General features: G+C 40.9%; 1 protein-coding gene across 2 annotated transcripts in view; it reads left to right on the forward strand.

Annotated features, from left to right (window-relative positions):
- Window positions 1–8,108: 8,108 nt before the first annotated feature.
- The window catches only part of LOC122881791 (mannosyl-oligosaccharide 1,2-alpha-mannosidase IA), a 188,893-nt gene continuing 176,045 nt past the window's right edge, over window positions 8,109–20,956 (forward strand). The window contains exon 1 of one of the 2 annotated variants that reach the window (XM_044208409.1): window positions 8,109–9,717. In XM_044208409.1, the coding sequence (XP_044064344.1) occupies window positions 9,160–9,717 (558 nt within the window). In that variant the 5' untranslated portion in view covers window positions 8,109–9,159. The remainder of the gene's footprint in view (window positions 9,718–20,956) is intronic. The other variant, XM_044208408.1, reaches the window with a different exon arrangement.

Raw genomic sequence — 20,956 nt, forward strand, 5'->3', positions numbered from 1 at the left:
ATAAAATCAGCCAGCATTCACTATTCTGAAAATAGACACAGCAGAACGAGTCCCAAAAGTAAAATGTTGAGGGAAGAGTTGGATTTATATATCTGGAAGACATTTTATAATTGGATACTTTGTTGAGTCTAATAAACTCAGAATGAACTGTCTGCCTTGTTAAAGTGTAATGGCATTACTCTGCTTGGCAGTGCTACAGTTTGCATGAAGAATGTGAGATATCCAGTGAGAAAGCTGTGGCCGCTCTGGCTGAGGTAGTTTGTTTATTTCACTTCTCTTTCTGTTAAATGCAAAATCGCAATGACTCCTTAACCAGCTTAGCCTGACAACAATGTTCCCCCAGTAATATTTTTGGAACCGATATGCTCTATTTATAATATTCACTCATTTTAATTGTTGGCAGTTGTTGCAGTCTATCGTTTTCTAGCAGAGCCTCTGGGTAGCCAAGTTCATTTTACATCTGAAGAGTCTAATTTGAAACTCTAATTACTAGAATTGTTGTTGGCCGAAAATCCTCTTTATATCTGCATTTGTAGGCATTTAGCTGATACTCACCCAGAGGAATTAACCGTAAGTAAACAGTAAAATAAGCTTAAATTCCCAGATCACTAACATTACAAGCAAACAATAGCTAAGTTGTGTTTGTTAGAGAAGAGTTTGTCCATAAATCTATGATATCATGGATGTGAAACAAACTGAATGTTAATGTGTGTTTGACTGACGGTAGTCAGAGTACATTATCTGGTTCACAGGGTGTAGTACAGCACAACAGAGCTTGATATAACAGAAATTTTTTTTAGAAATCCTAAAATACCATCACTTTTATCTATATATATTGCCTTACTATGTCTTGAATCTTTCTAGTTTCAAACTCTGGGGTCAAGTTGCCATGTTTAATTCAGATTACAGGAATAGTTCGACAGGTTAGATGAGAAGATCAGTACCACTCTCTTATCTGTATAGTAAATATGAAGTTACCTTAGCCTCAGGAAGTCACTGCGCCTGGCCAAGAAATAGTCTGGCACATAACCCCCCATAAAACCATGTGTCATTTTTATACTTCCGTTTTTGTTCAGATTAAACAAACAACAATAATGTGTTAATTAGTGCGCTTTAGAGGTGCTAGTAGGTGTATTTTGTAACCTTTAGACAGAGCCAGACTATCTGTTTCCCCCTTTATGCTAAACTAAGATTATTGTCTGCTCGATAAGTGTATTTCCAAAAATGTCAAACTATTGTTTTAAGCTGGCCGTGGCTTTAAGAGGAACGGTTCACAATCTTTTTGGCTTGTGAAGACCCATAATAATGTAGGATGTCTACCAGTTGTGAGGACCTCAACCAAAGAGTGATTGTTTTCTTTTTGTTGAAATAAATAGTTTTAAAGGGATATAAACACCTAAAATGATCCTGTAATTTGCAAGAACAAAAGCAAAGATCAGAGTAAAGTCTGAAAATATGAACATAATTTTGTGTACCCATGGGGGGTTCCCGACTCTCTTTGTTGGGAACCACTGCTTCGAGGAATATTGTACATAGCAGAGGTGGACACAATAAAAACAACACCTGCACAATGTACCGAAATGCAACCCAGTACAACAGCACTGCAATAAATACTTTTTCTAAAGGCTTCTAATTCAGTTTTTTCTGAGGAATGTATCAGGAAAGACTTCAGATCTATGGTAATTTTTCAGTGAAGTTGCACTACGTGGAGGTTTTGTATTGGATTGTAATTTATCGTAGTGTTGCTTTCATTTTACTATGTATACTGAGCATCTTTGACACAAAACTTTACTTTGGGATGAATTAAGTTCTATCTCACTGTGTCTACCCCCTCTCACGTAATGTGCAATGCTAAATAATCTGAGGCTGCAAACAGAATTTAGAACAAATGGGATAAAACAAGTACATACTATAAGTGATTTGGACTTCAAGGTTCCTTTTTACAGTGGAATAAACACAAAATAAACTCATGCCAAATATTTAATAGCCTTCCCCGGTGCTGCAAATTTGCATGTGGAGTGTGAAATGAGCCTGAAAGCTTTTCAAATGGAATGGTCAGGGTGTTTAATTATTTCTATTTTGCTGTAGTTAAATCAGTGGGTCTCATTTGTTTGTCAACTGGGTTCCTACCATGGTGGAGCCAGTTAAATTGGTCCTGTTTGCATGAGAGCTCTTCTGTTTATTTTCTCCTGATCACTCTTTAATGTTTAGAGTGGCTGTCCTTTAATGATGCCATTAGTTTTGAATATTGGAGCAGTCTGACCCTCAGTCACCTCTAAACACATGGAGGAACAGAGGGCTTTGTGGTTATTAGCCAACTTTTGTGGTAGTCTTTTAGTACAACATTTGGGTATATTTAATCTAAAATATTATCAGTTTTAATGTTGGTGCAAATGACTGAAATATTGAGCAATGATGACATTTCAGGGCTCTGCTTGCAATGCATAATAAACACCAGGCGATGGCACTGTGTAGCCAGAAAACTTACACAGCTCTTTAACAAGCGCTGTCATCACTGAACAAGCTTCTACTTTTTCAATTGTATTTTCACTGTAGGAACGGTTAGTGCACTGAAAGCAAACTGGCATGTTTAATCGATGTGTTAAGGAGGAAGTCTGTGGCTCCATTCCATCAGCTTAATGGTGTGTTTGCTATTGCATTCACTCTCATTTACATGGCCCATATACCCCCTCTAATGTATGGCTAATTGTTGTGTTTAGGCAATAAAAACCCTGAACCACTGCATCGATGTTCATCACAAGTGGATGTTCTGATTTTTAGCGTCGGCCAATGTGCTTTGTAAATATTTTGTTACACAACGAGAAATGATTTGATTATGAATCTGATGCCGACGGGTCACACGAGGGCCGCATACACACAGCGGTTTGCTATTTGTCTTGTCTATAAAGGGAAGAGACAAATATAACTGCCGCTTTAGACCCACTTCTTTTCAGAAGAATCATGCACACACTAAGCAAAGTAGTGCACATGGAGCACCAGCAATGTTTGAAGTAACTGAGTACATCAGCTTAAGTACTGTACTTAAAGGTGGTGTATGCGATTCTTATCCCATACACGTCTTTTTGTCAGATTCAGTGAATATCTCCTCACGGTCCACTAGCTGTCTGTTCTGTGTGTGCGCTGAAAAAAACTCTGGCCTTTGTACACAGCCCTGGCTCTGTAAATGGGAAATAAACAAAGAGGCTCGGACCGAGCCACAAAACACTATTCCATGATTTGTGTGTCAGGTAATGTTAAACGACTTGCCTGAGGACATTCAGCTTACTTTCTAGTTTGCCAAGATATGCTGTTGTTGTGATGTTGGCTATATCGCTGTCTGGAGCTGGTTTGCTGGCTCTGGGATCCTCTCTGGCTGTCAGCTTCGCAGCAGCAACTGTAGGGACAGTTTGATAACTCACAACCTAGCTAACGTTAGTTACATTACTGTGTCATTGTTCGCTCTATATCATGGTATTTGTCATTGTTTTGGATTTCTCCAGAATGAGCTCCAGAACCCCACCTTTAAGTACAATTTTAAGGAGCTTGTACTTTATTTGAGTATTTCCATTTTGTGCTACTTTATACTTCTACTCCACTACAATTCACAGAGAAATATTGTACTTTTTTACTCAACTATATTTATTTGACAACTACATTTACTAGTTACTTTGCAGATTCAGAATTCAGACTACATAGGCCACATGCCATTCTGCATAATGAGTACTTTGATTTTAAATACATTTTGCTCATAATTTTATTATTATAATATAATATTCAGTTCAGGACATTGACTTGTAATGGAGTATATTTCACATTGTGGCATTACTACTTATACGTAAGTAAAGGATCTGAAGACTTCTTCGATCACTGCAGGAGGCACAAAGCTTCAACAAACCACCCACTAACAAGATGAGGTGATGCAACATCAGATCAGGACTGAGGTGTCAGTGTCACATCTTGTCAGGTGACCCAGAATTCATGGAGGGTTACTGTGGGGTCCCCATCTACAGTATGCTTTGTCAGGACTATATATATATATGTGTGTGTGTGTGTCTCACATCATGCACCAAGGTCAGCACCACATCCCAAAAAGCTATCCCTGATATTTATGGCTCAACATCAAGCGCCCTGCCGGGCCATGATTCCCAATGTCAGGGAATGCTTTGCAGCGGTGCTTAGAGAAACAAATAGCAGGCATGGTGACATTATTAATCCAAACACGCTGGCATGGGCCGATGCATCTCTGCCTGCTGTTTGATGTATTGGAATGAGCAGAACACAGAGATGGACTTTTTCATTGGCATCTCATTTGATGAATAAAACATCAGTGCAGGTTGGGGATTGAATTTTTGAATACAAGAGCAGAAATGCTTATGTATCACAGGACACACAATGTTCAAAAGACAGTCAGCTGTTTTAGTCCATGTCCCGCATACTTATAGAGACTCAGTGGTCATTTTGTAATTGTTTGACAAATCCTAATTATCCGTGATTATACTGTAGACTGTAAATAAACTGCTCTTGTCTTTGAGAGCAGAGTGAAAATGACTTTCTTACACAACATATCTCCCATGATCATTATCACATGCCAATTAAGAGTAGAAAAGAGTGTGTGTGTGTGTGTGTGTGTGTGGTGCCAGTGCTGCATTATGAAGAGCCAACAGTGACCACAAATGACATTTCTGCTGTGAAATCGTATACTGCATCCGGACAACAGCAGTTAGTTTCAGTGGTGAGAGTGAATGCGAAGCACACAAGAAATGGCTTTTGTAGGAGCAATTTACGTATATAAACCATTTATTTTCAGTGAAAAATGTCTGTGCTTTGATTTTATCCTTGCCTGTTGGTTGGTAGTGGTGAGACTGTATTGCCTTACTCATCTATCCTTGTGATAAACTATGCTGTCAACAGCTGGCGCAGCTTCATGCAAGCTCAACGACTGGACTCATATATAACGGCCTTTTGAGAAACATTGACTTGATATGTCTATTAAGTTATTTTAAAAAAGGCAGCAGTTGGTATTTTACTTTGTTGGAATCAGCATAAACATGAATAAAACATAAATCTAAAATGCCTCAATGTTTATATTAATGGTATACCTATTTTCAGGAGCTGTGCAACATTTACACTCAGTGGCCACTTTATTAGGTACACCTGTACAATCTAATGCAATCCAATACAACTGCTCTGCCATAAATTCTACCATTACAAAATCGATAATGCATTGTGGCATTACTACTTATACGTAAGTAAAGGATCTGAAGTGTAAATTGAATTATATGTTTTATTATTGAGGTCATAGTTAAAGGTGGTGTTGTACTGGACTACGTTATATAGAGAGGTGTTTGTCCTCCCTCTTCACATACATGAGGGGGGCAGAATGTTAGAAACACCTCTGAATGTAATGCAGTCCAGTACAACACCATCACTAACTATGACCTCAATGCTAACGCAATGAACAACACTAATGCAAAAAAAAAAACTACTGAACATTATAGGCATAATAACATCATGGCACAACTGTTGTATTGAAATGCAATAGATTGTACAGGTGTACCTAATAAAGTGGCCACTGAGTGTATGTTGTTGTTGTGCAAAGAGTGATAAAACGCAGATTCAAGCCTCATTATTCACAGACGCTGAGCCATCACAAAGCCCATCTCTCTGACTACAAACTGTCCTTTTGTAAGTGATAAAGCCCACAAAATGCTTCATAGATTTACCTACTCTCAAAGGAAATGCTCTTGGATCACAAAATAAAAAGGCTAATTCAACAGTTCTGTCTTTTTTCCCCCCTCTGTTCTGTAAATTACAGACAACCAGTCTGACTCAATTAGGGCTGCTGAGGGAGATGGCTTAACAGTGAAAATGTGGGGTCAAATGCAGTACAAATTACCTTAAAATTAGCTTGTCCCACCATGTGCACCTGATAATGAAAAAAAAGAGCCTGAGGAGTTTCATGTGTCAGATGTTAAAAAGTGCTTATTACATGTGCAGGCATAGGCTTTCACAGGAAATGTTCAAATTCTGGTTAACTTTTCTTTGCCTGGAAGGAAAAAAACCCATTTGCTTTTATATTGAAATGATTCTTCCAACAGCAGAGAAGGAGACAGAGGGAAGGAGAGAGGAAGATCTCTGCTTAAGGTTCATTAAGAGTTCATCAGACATCACAGACATTGTCAGGAATGCCAATAACACTGATGGTCTGCATTGAATACATTGATTGTATCAGGACATCCTGAGGCAACTTTTGGACCGCAGAATGACAATAACCCACCTGGTCTCCAAGGACCAGCAGAGGCCTTTGTTGGGGTTGTGCCCTGTAATTAAAGACCAATATTGAAACCAATCAGACCTTTATTTCCTCATTCCTGCTTTCAAGTGCATTAGTTGAATAGTGCTGTGCAGGCTCTTCAGTAATGGCAAACTCATGGGCCCATCTATCTTATTTATTACAGAGAAAACGCTACAGTTTAGCTTCTATCTTGCTTATGTAAACATTATGTAAACACACTTTTCTAAACTTCCTGTGCACCAACGCACCTCAGTCATGGGATGCATAAAGACAAATTCGAACAATGATACATAGCCACATTTCAGAATGTTGGATTTGAGCAATAAACCAAGTATGAAATTTCACTCTTGACCTTGGAAATAGTTTGACAGCAATACCAAACTCATGGTCCACTTACTAACTTTTTATTGTAAAAAGTGAGTCAGTCACAGTTAGCATAAGGAAATACAGTAGCCTATGAAGGCCTATTGAGTGTACTCTGGACCCTCTGTGGTTCTTCATGAGCATCTAGACCCAGTTTATGCCACTCATCAATCTTTTCTTTTTTTACAGTTCAGACTTTTGCATTACAAAGCTAGGTTCTATTTGTCTGAAAGAGACCAAAGAAGCCAAACTTCGAAAACCCCTGCAGGTGTTTTGACAACACTTACCTCTGTTTTGAAGACATTTTCAGATTGCTTAGAGACTATTCTACCCAACTGGAATGCAAAATGGCCCTTCTGCTGCACATCAAAAAAGGATTTGTAACCCATTTCCAGTGTGGTGCCTATTTTGTTCAACCAAACAAAGATGGTAGCCACTCAGTGACATTTCTCCATGCTTTTAGTGTACGACGCAGAAAAAATATGAAAGGTCATTCAAAAGAAAACATGTACATAGAGAAATTATCCTGTAAATTTAAAAACTCAAGAATAAGTAGAAGAACCTGACAATAATTGAGACAAGCAGGGAAATGCGTCACTTCCGGCTACCAAATTAGTTTGGCTAATCAAGAGTTGCAAAGCGGCAAACGTGTTAAAAAAAAATCTTTAATGTACATCCCTTGAAATTTTTTTTTGTCAGCTTAATAGAAGAATCTTTAAGGAATCGGAAAATGTCTTCAAAACTGGGGTAAGTGTTGTCAATCTACCTGCTGGGTTCTTCAAACTTAGGGAAGCAATTGTTGGCTATTGTTATCTTAACTGTAACGTTATCAATGCCAGATTCCCACATGGAAAAACAATGATTAGGCACAAAGTGGTTAACAAAAGAGAAACTTGATAACTTAACGCGCAATAAATAAGAAGAATGTATTGAATGAATAAATTGACTGAACAAATGTCACTTTATATCAGGTTTGCCCCCCGGTTTCATCAATAGACAGTGAGGTCTTAATAATACCCAAAAAAACGAACGCAGTCTCGTATGGTGGGCTGCAATCTCTTCCCAAACGGAAAAAAGAGTGCTTTTATTTTAGGCTTATTGCTTATTTAATTCCTGTGGTCTGTTGAGACATCTGTAGCAGCTATATCTATCCTCTTCTAAAAGCTTTCCTAGGATTAAACAGCCTCATTTTCCTCGGGGGTGTGGAGGGTTTTCTAATGTAGCCTACAGAGCCATTCAGACCTCTCTGCTTTTGTCCAAACGGCTTAACAGTGTTTGATAAGCCGCGGTGAATATCCATTAAGAAACTCGACCAGCCCCACTGGATTGTCGAGCAGCGGACCGTTTCGTCTCTCCCCTTCCTCGCCCTGCCTGCACTATATGTTACATTTCCAGCCCTCGCCTCTCGCTTTTTTTTTTTTTTTTTTTTTTTTTTTTTTTTTTTTTTTTTACGCAAGCGGACGTCCACGGCACAGCGACACAAGTGCGCGCTACAGGCGAGAGAGCCAGGCAGGCACACGGCAGGCAGGCGGACGGCGGGTACCGGAGCGACGACGCGGCGGTGTGTCTGTCTTTGTTGGAAACTGGCGGACTGGATGGTGGATTTGTGTATTCTATGGATTTGGATCAAGGGCTCTAGAGGATAACTTCGCACGGGACAAAACCCGCCTTCTTTCATGTCATCCGGCGATTTGTTCCGCCCGGCGTGTTGACGCCAGTGGAAACGGGGGAAACGGATGCTTTTCTGGAGGAGCGCAATTGACAGACAGGCGACATGAATATACACGCGTTTCCGTCCACCAGCTGTACAGGATAGATGCAATCAAAACGGCTTATGATTTTAAATGTGATTTCAGGAGCTCGTAATGCAGCAACGTGGGTCGGTATAAACGGAGACAAGGAAAAGATGCTCTGCTGCACGCTTGAGGTTTTGCACCTTAGGGCAATGTGTTATTGACGATCTGCACGGCGTGGAATAATGCATCGAGACACAACTTTGTTCACAGGCCTGACAAACTGCGAGACGTTTAATTATCTCTTCTAAAAGTGCATTTAGTTAGTCTGGCGTATGCTATAGTAATCCTGTTATTCTTGAATATAGCTTAGTGCTTCAGTAAACGCCAGTGTCATTTATCTGCCAGCCCTGTGCCGCTTTTATAATTTACATTTTTAAACCCAAATCCTGCAGTCTATTGATTGCGTTATGTAGATGAATCCCTAAAGCTCTCGAGTTGTATTGCCAAATGATTGGTAAATTGTTGATGTAGGCAGGCCTAACCTTCGTGTATGCATATCCAATCGAGATAAAGACAGTTCTGACAGGCTGTTTATGCTACTCTCTAAGTGTCACGGGGGTGTGTTTAAAATCCTGCATAGCTGCATATCTAGTTTTTACCCATGACTCAAGGCAGCAGAGAAGCTGCTCAGTAGAGAGTGGAGACTGTCAAAACACTGTAGTGTCGGAGAAAATACTGTAAGGCAACGTCTGAAGAAAAGTTTCAATGGTTTTCCGAAAGTTGCCCGGTGTGTCGGCATCGGGCATGGGTCTGCGCCTGTCCCAGAAATTCGTGTTTCTGCTCTTTCTCTCCGGTTTGGTAACACTGTGTTTTGGGGCCCTTTTCTTTTTGCCCGACTCTGTCCGACTAAAACGTATTTTTCTGTCCAAGACAGAGACCCAGCCAGTCACTGTTGGCTCCGGGTCCGAGAACGATGCCAGGGAGCACTTAAAAAGACCCAAGGAGCAGGAGCACCCGCGGGGCATGACCTCGGCCAAAGGAGAGACCAGCACCAAGCTGAAAACTCTGAGCCGCAAACCGTCCGTCTCTCATGAGGCGACCGAGGAGCGGCTCGCCGGGGGCAAAGCGCAGGAGGATTTGACTCTGCCCAGGTCGAAAACGGAGTCCGCCTCGCAGAAAGCAACCTCTTCTGACCATGGTGGCAACTCGGATACTTTCAGGTACAGCAAGTTCAAAAGGTGTCTGCTCAAACCCCCGCTGGGGAGAGACAACGGCAAGCCGAGCGACCCCAAGACCAACGAGCGCCGGGAGAAAGTCAAAGAGGTAAGGATGTGACAGTGACCCTGCAGGGGGATCATGGCAGTTAGATGTTTCTGCAGGGGTTGGACAGTTGATAGTACAGTAGACTCAGGGGTTATGTGGAAATACAATAATCATCTGGTTGTATTACGGAAGTAAAGATTGAGGTTAATTTGAGAAAACAGGAAGTTGGGGGTGAACCCATGAGTCATGTTTAATCTGTTGATCAAATAATCTGGTCAGTGATCTGACATCACTCCACTTCCTCCACAAAACAGTCAATAGGTTAGTTTTCTTTTTCAGGTTTCCCTGGCTTCATACAGCAAATAAGTTTCAGCTGGTCTTTTGAACGCTCCCAGCGTGTTCATGCTGTCAAAATATACCAGACAAACACAACAGATAAATAGCAATCTGCCTTATTCAGATATAAAAACAGGCATGCACACTTGAAAGAAGTAATTATATTTCCATTGTTGAATCAGATTTTTTTTTTTTTGGATTTGTCTGACAATACAGAGGATCTGTCTATAGAAGCGGTGGGACAGTTGTTTGCCAAGCTCCTGTCAAACAGACAAAATAAATCCCTCTCAATCATATCGGTTGTCTAAATTTACCCAGTGCCTTTGGAGAACAGTGTCAGGACTAAAGATAACTTGAATGTTTCCGCTGTCTGTAGCTGGGATTACATGAAGTATAATTTTCTATAAACAATCAGAATAAGAACAGAGAAGTGTGTTCAGAAGAAACAATGTGGTTTAACTTCTAATAATCTGTCCGTGGGAGAATTTTAGCACTGCAAGATGAATGTGTAAACTGGACTTTCTTGAGCGGGAATGCAAGATTTTCCATGTTTTTCTTCTTATAACATCATTGTGTGTGTAAAATAATCTTGTTAAAATGTATTCTGATTACTTGCTTTTGTGCATGTAATCATATCAATGATCAGGTTGACATATTTGTGTTATGTGAGCTGTTAAATGATATTCCTTCAGGTCATTCTGAGTGATAAAATGTCCTGCATTTAGCTGCAGCACCTCTATCACCTTCACACAATCGCCTGCAAATGATCTGACTGTGTGCAGTGACACTTTGGCCAGGAGCTCTTCAAGCTGTGTGCCAGCCTTTGTTAAGCCCTGTAGGTCCAATAAGGGCTCCAGAGTGGGAGCGTCTGTGGATCACACATCTGTACCCACTCAAGGCAAGTGAGGAGGAGGAGAGAGGGGGGAAGAGAGGGAGGAGTATAGCGGGGAAGCCATTGGCCAGCCTGTGCAGATGGGTTTCAGCCTTGGCATGTGACATGGATAAATCCTGTTGTCACTCTCACTTCCAGCCTGCTGTCACCCTCTCATGCTGCTCACATGCCTTTCATACCTAGAGGTGATGTGCTACATGACAACTGAGGCGTCAGAGGACGGAGTGGGCTATTTGCCCTCATGCACGGAGCTCTCACTGACTCATAGCTTCTATTTTGATGCTCTTTCAAGTGAATGTCAATGTGACTTTGCTTGCCTGGTCTGTTTAGCTGAGCTCGGCAAAGTTCTTGCCTTCAGGTCATAGTCATCTGAGGAAAAGTTATTTTCCACCACGCCCTTCTTGCCCAATTGGTGTTGCAGAATTTTAATTTGTTTCCTCGAGCGAAGACCTTTTTTATTAGAGTGTTGAAGAGCAGACAGGCCCTGCTTACTTACATTGCATGCTTCTGTGTCCATGTCCATAGCCTAGTGTGCGTTTTTGTGGTTTGCTATTGTTGTTGCTGCAGTTTCCACTGTCTCAAGCCTGCTGGCGGCATTCCAGACGGCTTCTCTTTTTCCTGGAGGCTCACATTCATGCTGCCAGCACAGGCTGACACATTGCGAGCCTGTGCTTTGTCCAGGTTTACAGATGTAAAACCCAGGAGTAACTGTAACAATAAAACTGACAATACTAACATGTTTTGATGTTTTTTTTTAAGCTGTTTTGATGTATATTTCTGTGATGCATGAAATATCATACAGAACTATATTTTTAGTTGTCAGTCTCTCAGCTCGTGTTGTGGTGTACAGATAGAGCAGCTCTGTAAAAGCACTCTTTTTGTTCACTGTAAGGGAATGCAGAGAGAGGGTATCCTCCCTCCAAAGCCAACAAAAAGGGTCTAGTCCAGCCCCCTGAGTGCCTCAATGCCCAAACTGTGAATGGGCATCGTTTTTCTCAACTGCCAGCAACTAGAAAGCAGACTCCCCACCTTCTTTCTCTGTGTGCGCACCCACTGCCAAGTGAGGGTGAAACAAGGGACAATGACAGTCTGATCACACAAGGCACATTTTTGAAGGCAGCCCACCACTAGCTAGGCCCCCCGGGATACCAGCAAATACTGCCAAAGTCACCAATGTGCTGTTTACCTATTCCAGCATCGCCCTGCTAGTAGATAGTTCATTCTCCTCCAAAAGTCCTCAGCAGGATGAAGATGAGAGTAATTTTCAAACTGCCTCCTATTTGTAATTCTGTGATGCCATGGCTCACTGAGTTGCCTGCATGGCTATGTCGCTGCCTCATTGGCTCCGGCATAAGAGGCTGAATAGCAGGGATCGCACCACAAATATGTGTGCCTCTAGCAACAGGGGGCTTTTCCGCATGCACATTTTGTTGCTGATGTCCTTTACATTCACTAAGGTTAGAACTTGGAGTGCAGTAACAAAATACTAGATGCAGAGCGCAGAAGTACAGTAGCACATCCGAACAAACAACTGCAGAGCAAAGAGGACAGCAGAGAATGAAGGGAGATCTGTACCAATTCGAGACGGAAACCTCCGTATCTCTCTCTTTTGGTGGTCTCCGCAACATCACATGCATCAAAAGAGAAGTGTGCATTAAAGGACAGCCTCTATAAAGCCAGAGACTTGCTCTTTCCCTCATCCGCTGAATTTTTAACAGATATGCCTGCGCAGTCAGATGAGGACCTTTTGCTTGAGGAAATGGGAATACAGTGTATAACATGGCCTCTAACATATGATGCATTGACATGAGGAGAAGGTAGCACAGGGAGGAGATAGAGCTGATAGCTAAGAGCACTGCAGTGAGAGGACAGACACACTGCAGCCTCTCATGGCAGAGCCTCCTCCAGTGGAGCAATAAAAGTCCTCAGGGCTTCTTTGTTGTGTGTTTGCTAACTGTGTGTGTGTGTGTGTGTGTGTGCACTTGATGGCTTATCTAGATGATTATCTAGGTGCTTGGGGATGAATTTGGAGTTTGACAGTTTCAGTTGGAAGGGTTGTCACTGTGTTTATCCATCCAGTACTGAAGCCCACCTGCATCACTGTGTAGACTAACAACAATCAAATGAAGTACATCTGTTTTAAAACAAGTCTATTTAATGGTCAGCTTGATGTGTGTGTGTGTGTGTGTGTGTGTAATCCAGAATAATAAGCAGTATCTTAGAGAAATTGAAACCCCCTATGCTATACACACAAAACAGTTTAATCTATAAAACTGTAACCAAAAGTGCACAAAGCTGATATGACTGTTTGTTTAAGCCATCATCAGTTTGTTACTTCACTTTACTGACAGTAACAACAACAACAACACACACCTCATCTGCTTACTTCGTCTAGCTCAGTAAACAACTGAAGTGAAATTTTGTCAAAATTGACTTTAATATTTAAACAGAAAACATACGAAAGATTCCCAGGTTATGCAATTTTTTTCAGTTTTAGTGTTGAGTTGCTAGCTTCCAAAAAAAGGGAAACCAAATATTATGATCTTAAATAATTTATTGCTTATGATCTTGAGGAAATCCGATTTTATGTGAGATACATTTCTGACCTATGTAGGCCAATTTCTCAAGGAGGTCAGAGGTCAGGTTCAGCTAAATAACACCAACCATAGAGCAGTTGTGTGTTGCTGAAAGACATTTTAGTGAAGTTTTCCTCTCTTGAGACACACACAACTATAGGAATTTTAGGTTAAAATCAATTTTTGTAAAACAACCTATGGGCGAGTTGTCTGTTTTAGAGTGCAATATAAAGTATTCCTTTTTACAGTGCAAGGAGTATCTCTAACTGTGGAAAATATCAACAAATGTGGCTTACTATAACAGCTGAACTGATACATTACACAAACGCGCACACACACGGACACACAAACCTAACACAAAGCTGCAGAAATAGGTGAGCTTGTAGCTGGACCTCAAATCCCCTTATAGCAGTAATGACCAGTGAGCTGGGTGTCTGTCTGAATAAAATGCCGCTGTTAAGCCGGTGCCTCCTGGCCGGCTCTGAGCACCGTGACCTCCCTCCGGCCCTCATTTCCCTGCTGTCTCCTGCTACGAACCAGGTGTGCCAAACAACCTTCAGTGTGAGCCAGGAAAATGGCCGCCTGCTGAGTGAGAAGAAAGAAACGGAAGATGAACAAAGTCTTAAGAAAAGGCTTACACTCTGCAAGTGCTCCCACAGAGCTGGAACATTTGTGCTTTTCCTCTCCTCTGTGGATACTGTGCAAATGTCAGCGGCTGTTGTTTGGAATATGAGCCCATCGTTGTCTTTGGTCTGTTTATGCGGGGGAGTGAGCCGCTGGGCCCGCTGGATATTGATATATTGTGGAAGTCAATGGCAGCTGAGGCAGATATTATCAACCTGTCAATGCTGTCAGGCATTGATGCTGGCCTTTACTGCCACACAAGAAGAAATTGACCCGTTGATCTCTGAGACGTTTGTGCTAATTTTAAATTTACATTGTAGGCATTCAGTGGGTTTTACCCAGGGCTACTGACATAGTAAAATGAGTTAAGACTCACTGCATCTAACAATCACATGCATTTAAAAAGACAACTTAGTGTGACTTGAAAAAGTACAGCATTACATTGTTGTACATAGTACTGTAAGTACATGGGGAGGTAAAAGTTCCTTGAGCTAGTTCTTAAAACCACATATCAGTTACTAGTTTCCTTTACCGATGATAACTTCTGCAGCTGCCTTCACATCTGTTTTGAGAATAAAAAGTGTGACGTTAGCTTAAATTAAGCTCAGAAGTTACTATGATATAGTACAGGTCTTGAACATTAATAATTTACAGAGTGTTAATATATACTTGCCATTCAGCCACTATGTTATGTTAAAAGAGCAAAAGTTTGTTCTTCAGTTTCCAATAACTCATTAGTTACTGCAGTTATGATATCAAAACAAAATACTCCAAAATGTTGCCAAACACACTAAACCTGTTCAGATGTGCTTCTAAACCACAGTAACTGCAAGTTTATATAAGAGACACTGGCTTATAAAACCACACACATTTGAATCATTTATGCTGTTTATGGTGAGATAAAATACAAGTCAAATTCTGAAAAATGGTCACAGCTGATGATGACTCTATTAGTGCAGGTAACATTGTCTATTTAAGTGCACTGGGCTAACAGAATAGTCCATATGAGCATGATTAACACCTGTCATGTACCCTCTAGTGTATTTTATTGATTATTTTCTTATTTTTACCCTACTTAAAAAAAAAAATACACACACATATATATATATATATATATATGCCTAAGAAGCTTAATTTGATGCTTGCTGTTTAAAGCAGAAAATGTCAGTGTGAGGGTTGCTGCACCGCTACGTTTGGACATCCTGCTACAACACTTGAGTGACTACATGCTGACCTGGTGTTGACCAAGGAAAATCTTGCTTAGTGGTACCTAAGATATTGATTGGTTCCTTCATAGTCACCCCCCATTTTCTGTTTCCTGAAGCCAATACATAACCCCTTGCTTGCACAAGAAAGTAGGACAGATGACCCCAAAGGCCAAGGTAGCTGCATCCAGGAAATCTAGTGTTTCACAGAATAACAGTAAAAGAGAGAAATATCAGGTAAACACTTCAGAGCAGGTAAACACTTGAGAGCCCAGCAGAGAAGCTTATTTTTCGGTGGATGATAAAAGCTGATTAAGCTATACCATACCAGGTCTTTTCCCCCAGGCAATCACTGCAGGAAGTAAGTGATCGAGTGAGATGGAGAGAGGGAAAAGGAAGGATGTGAGTAAAAAGGGGGAGATGTTAGCTAACATCCTTTTTGCATTCCCTGCAGTTTTTTTGCTGCATTCCCTTTGTGGTACGGGCACTAGCTTGGGGGTAAGTCTTTCTGTTGAGGCATGCTTCGCAAGATGTGTGTGTGCGCACATACCTCTTGTGCAAGTGCATTCATACACAACTCTTTGTAGCTAGAGTTACAGGATGCACATACAGTAGGTTGCTTTATACAGGCATATTTGTTTATTTTGGCGTGTGCTTTTTTTGTGTACTATTTGTGTGTACTGTATGTGGGTGTTGGTGTGGGTCAGGGGCGGAGTGGAGGATGATATCACATCTTGAACAAATAAAATGCCTTAAGTACCTTAGATATAGTAGGCCACTATGGTCCTACTATTTGTCCAGAATTTAACAGTGGGGTTTGACACACACGCACAGCTTGAAGGTTCTTCTTTTCCTGACGATGTGGCCTAGTCAAAAGTTTGCAGATGTTTTCCCTTGTTACACAATAAAAAACAAGTTTTTCCCTGAATCTCCCTCTTAGTTGGTCCTGCACTTCGATATTTGCAGAGTCTTTAAATCAGGTCTCACCAATCTATTTGTTTGTTGTACTTGTCTGAGGCCCCCGTCTATGTTTACTATTGCCTGCGAGTGTTGCATCAGTTGCCAGTAAAAATGGAGGGTCATGTGCTGGACCAGAATTTGTTCACATTTTGACCACCTTCTCAAACAGAGGGGACAAAGAGCTGTGAGTGGGCAACATTCGTGGCAGTGGTTTTCTTAAGTAAAGTAAATTTCTGCTTTTCTCAGATTTCATCAGCCCCACAATTTTTTATTTTTTTTTTGCACTGTCAGTCCCCCTGTCCAATGCTGGGATCTTGCAATAAGTTCTTTGGAAGCACATTTATCTTGATTTAAAGGCACTGCTGACATAATGGGGTCATTGTGTGTATACCTCTTAATCCTAGCTTCTGAAGGCCTGTGATTACTGGAAAAAAGACACATTCTTTCCTGACTGGATGCTCTCAAGTTCCACAGTGTTGCCTTGGGCAATGACTTTTTGATAAGGACAAAATCATACATAGTTTGTGCCTTTACCATAACTTTCTCCACTTTTTCCTCTGGCATGCTCTTCACTCACAGGCATAAATACACAAGGGTTAATGACCATGCTCACAGCAAGATCTACACTCTTTCACTGCTCTCTGTGACATTAGCAGCGTTATAATAACAAGAGGGGTGAGAAGCAGCCTTTGCAACTGACTGTATCTCTGTTGTAGGATGCTGGAAGTCCACATACATTCACAGTCTTGCCACAGAGCACACATTCTTTCAGTCCAGTCGTGCGTGTGTGTGCGTGTGTGTTTGCTACAGATGAAGAAAGCAGGGAGGATGAAAGGTCCAGGGATGGCCTTGTTTGCTGCAGGCTCTGCTTGACATCCTTTACTAGGTGCCGAATGAAATCGCCCTCACCTCTTCTACCCCCCACCTTCTCTCATTGGCCCCGCTGCTCGGGCAGATTCAACTAATAGGAAAGAAATGGGGAGAGAGAGAGAGAGTGGCCTAGATGTAACCAGCAGACTATCTGAGCCCCTAGCTGAGTTCCAGCCCCCTGCCTTTATGCCTGCCTAATTGGTCAGAAACAACATGCATGGCTGTGTTCACAGGGTAATGGCAAGAAATTAGAGTGGGCCGGGGGACCTGGCTTGTCCCCATATGTCTTCCTCCTCTTCTCACTCCTTGCTCGTCTTTCGTTTAGTCCTAGTGATTTTTTTTATTTTTTTAGAAAGAACAGTCACAGACTCTGTTACTCCTTTTTTATTTCTTTCTCTTTGTCTTCTTTCTTCCATCCTGCTTCTTGGGGATGTGCGGCCCCAGGCATGTTTACTGCCACTGCTCTGCCAAGTATCCTCTCCTCTGCATCACTAGAGAGCCAGTGTGAGCTGCCCGGCTGCTGTCGTTGCCGATTGGCCTGTCTGCATTGTTGTTATCGTGTTGTGACATGGTTTCAGCCTACTTTCACGATGGCTGAATAATGCTGTCAAGCCTTTGACCTACAATTTAGGCGGATCCCCGGAAGACAACATCATCTTTTATGTAGTGCCTTTGTTGGCCAGGATCAGGTTTTCCCCCCAGAATGAGGACAATAGCTTCATATGGAAAGCTTATCAGACCGTTTTCATGGTCAACTCAGTGCTGTTTAGCTTTCCATGGGTTGAGAGGAAAATGTGTCTCCCTAATGATTTTCTCCTTCATCGGCATCACTGGGCAAATAGCCATTAATTAGCTGAATGCTTACAAGACCGTTTTAGTCAGAGCTGGGTGTATTTATTCATTATTATCACAATTAAGTCCCTAATCAAATGGTAGCAACGGTGATCAGTGCTCATTAGGGAGCTTTATAGATTTCTCTTGTTTCCATCAAGGTTGGATGATGGGCTAGCTAGATAATTGCAAAATTTCTTCCATCCACAGTGGGTGGAAAGGCAGAGAAATAGCAAATAAACTGAAGTGATAGTGTACTAATGACTGTTTGTGTGTGAGAGAACAACCAGTTCGCTGATCATTAATTGAATGAGAAGTGTAGGTGACAGGCTTTTGAGAATATTCCTTGATCACTAATATTATACTGGACAGAGACAGCTAGATATGGAAGAGATGGGTACATGCAAAGATTTTTAGAATAAATAAACCCTTCAAAATCTCTATATTATTAATAAATAATTATTATTTTGACCAGAGAGAACCAAGGCAGTCCAAAATGTAATGTCAGTCCTCTGTGAAATAACACTCAAAATCCCCTTATTCAGGAAGGCAGCTGTCGTAGTGTGAACATTTAAGAGCTTCTTTTAAATGCTATTGACAGGAACCATTTGCTTAAAAAGTACTTCTAAACCCTTCACATCAAAAAACAAATTATTTAAATCTTGAATAATTATACTTTTTGAATGGAGGGTCTGTTTGAGAGGATATAATCTTTCTAAACCTTTTTAATATCCTCAAAAACAGTTTTTTTGTAAACTAATGTCTTAACTCAATCTGTTGTCTACTTTACTTTCATGTCAGAACCCATTTGTGAGACATCAGGTTTTTTTTTCAATGGTGGGATTTTTTTCCCTTTTCGTTTTCTCTTTCAGAGAGTGGTACAGTGGGTTTCAATAACAGGAAATGGGTGGATCTCACTATCCAGTGTCAGAAGTGACTGGTTAATGGTGTTTCAGTTAACAACTGTTGCAGCTTGTGGATGCAGGGCGTCATGCTGCACTAGTGGTGAACGTGTTGGTGGTTAGTTTGAATTTCCAGAGAAAAAACTCTGTCATACACTATAAGTAAGTGCAATTCCAGCTAATATTGAACAGATACTGATGTCATATCAGGCTGTTATGAGACTAAAATAGGGTAGTGGTACCTGGGAATTTCCTCTCTTTCAAGCCTAATATGAGTAGTAGTATGTAATATGTCTAGAATTAGAGTTAGAAAGGTTTTTACTGCCTTATTACCTGAATGAAGGCTGTTAGGTACATTTAGGGGAGTAAAGCTTTTTCATTTTTGACTGACCCCAGTGGCTAATGGTTTAAGGCTACTTTTTTCAGTAAAAGGGATACCGTGATTAACAACTATTTGCATTATATAAAATATAGAATGGCAATCACAATTCCCAGAGCCAATGGTGGCAACTTCTGAAGTCTGACCAGCACTTCAAATACATCCAATTTACAATAATATAAAACAGAGAAAAGCAACAAATTCTCACTTTGGAGACCTTGGAAATGCCTGCAATTTGGCATTTATGCTTGAAAAATTACTTAACTAATTTAATCGATTATCAAATAGTTACTGGTTCATTTTCTGTTCAACTAAGCAAGTAATCGAGTAATTGTTTTGGCTCTATTACTCATAACTGGCTGATAGCATTGCAGCCTTTGGTATTGACAGGGAAAAGTGGAATTTACAGTACGGACACTAGATACGAATATGAAGTGTCATATAATCAAGCAGTCTATTGGTCAAGCAATCAATCGACCAATCAATCAGTACAAAGAAGAGGACTCGGTACCATTTCTGAGGCAAGTCAGTTTCGACTTTGATTCCCGTGTTCAAACTAGGGTGCTTCTGAGTCATGCAAATGATCTAATTAGACTTTTTTTGTGCTATCGATACTGAAAGCTCGATCCATCTCTGAGTTAATTTGGCCCGCCATTAGAGTGGAAAACTGCTGCTAACCAAACCTCCCCCAGAAGATGTGAGCCCGGTCATCAGGCCTCTCATAATGATGTCTTCTGCGGTCTTCTGGACACAATGAGAGCAATGAAAATGACAATGTGACTGTTATGACATCTCTGAATGACCCAGGCCAAAGATTGTGGGTTCCACCTGCAAGGGAATAATTATTGTGTCAGAGAATGAGATCATGTCATTTAAAATTTACTCAGAATTCAGAATGCACATTGACTGGCATCATGGCAGTTCATATGGTAATGACAAAACAGATGATATAATGGTAATTACAGATTTGATATAATAACTTTAATTATGACAAAGGACAGTATGTCTAAGCTGTGAGGTTTTGATAAAAAATTCACTCCCTGGATTGACATGAAATGAATTAACCCCAACTTGAATTTCTACTGAACTTTATTGGCAGATTCAAAAATGTTCAGTCCCAAAAATGCTCAGTCCTAATCTGTTTGGCTTGGAGATCGGACGTGTGTCAGGATCTCAAGATGTCTCAAGCTAAACACAGGCTTGTGGCTTAGCAACAGGTGAGTGCAGCATACAACATATTAAGGAGTTTAATTGGTGTGAGCCTTAAAACCAGTTTGAAATTTGTATTCATTGAGCTGACAGTAAAATACACTAACAAACAGTGAGGTAAAGGTGCTGCTCTGTTGCATGCAAATAAACTAAAGACATCATCCTAAAGATGTCGGCATTTCTCTTAGCCTTAAGAGGGCCTGAAGTCATGTTAAAAGCTATTCTGAAGCATGTGTTCCAACTGTGCTTGAAAGTAGCCCAAAGCTTGTCAAAATACAGAATTCAGCTTTGTTTTTTATATGGAAAGTAGCTACAGACGCTACCTTTGTTCAGAAATGCTCTGTGCTCGCTTCAGGTCTCTCAAATAGATCTTTCAGAGTAATTTAACATCAACCGAAAATCTTGTTTTTGCTTACTTCCACTGGTTGAAATTCTTACCTTGCTGTGGTGAAGTGCACTGAGGGTGTGTTCTGTACACTCTGACGTCACTGTTGAGTGTGGTCAAAGGTGGCAGA

This window comes from Siniperca chuatsi, linkage group LG9 (genome assembly GCF_020085105.1).
Source record: "Siniperca chuatsi isolate FFG_IHB_CAS linkage group LG9, ASM2008510v1, whole genome shotgun sequence".
NCBI lineage: Eukaryota > Metazoa > Chordata > Actinopteri > Centrarchiformes > Sinipercidae > Siniperca > Siniperca chuatsi.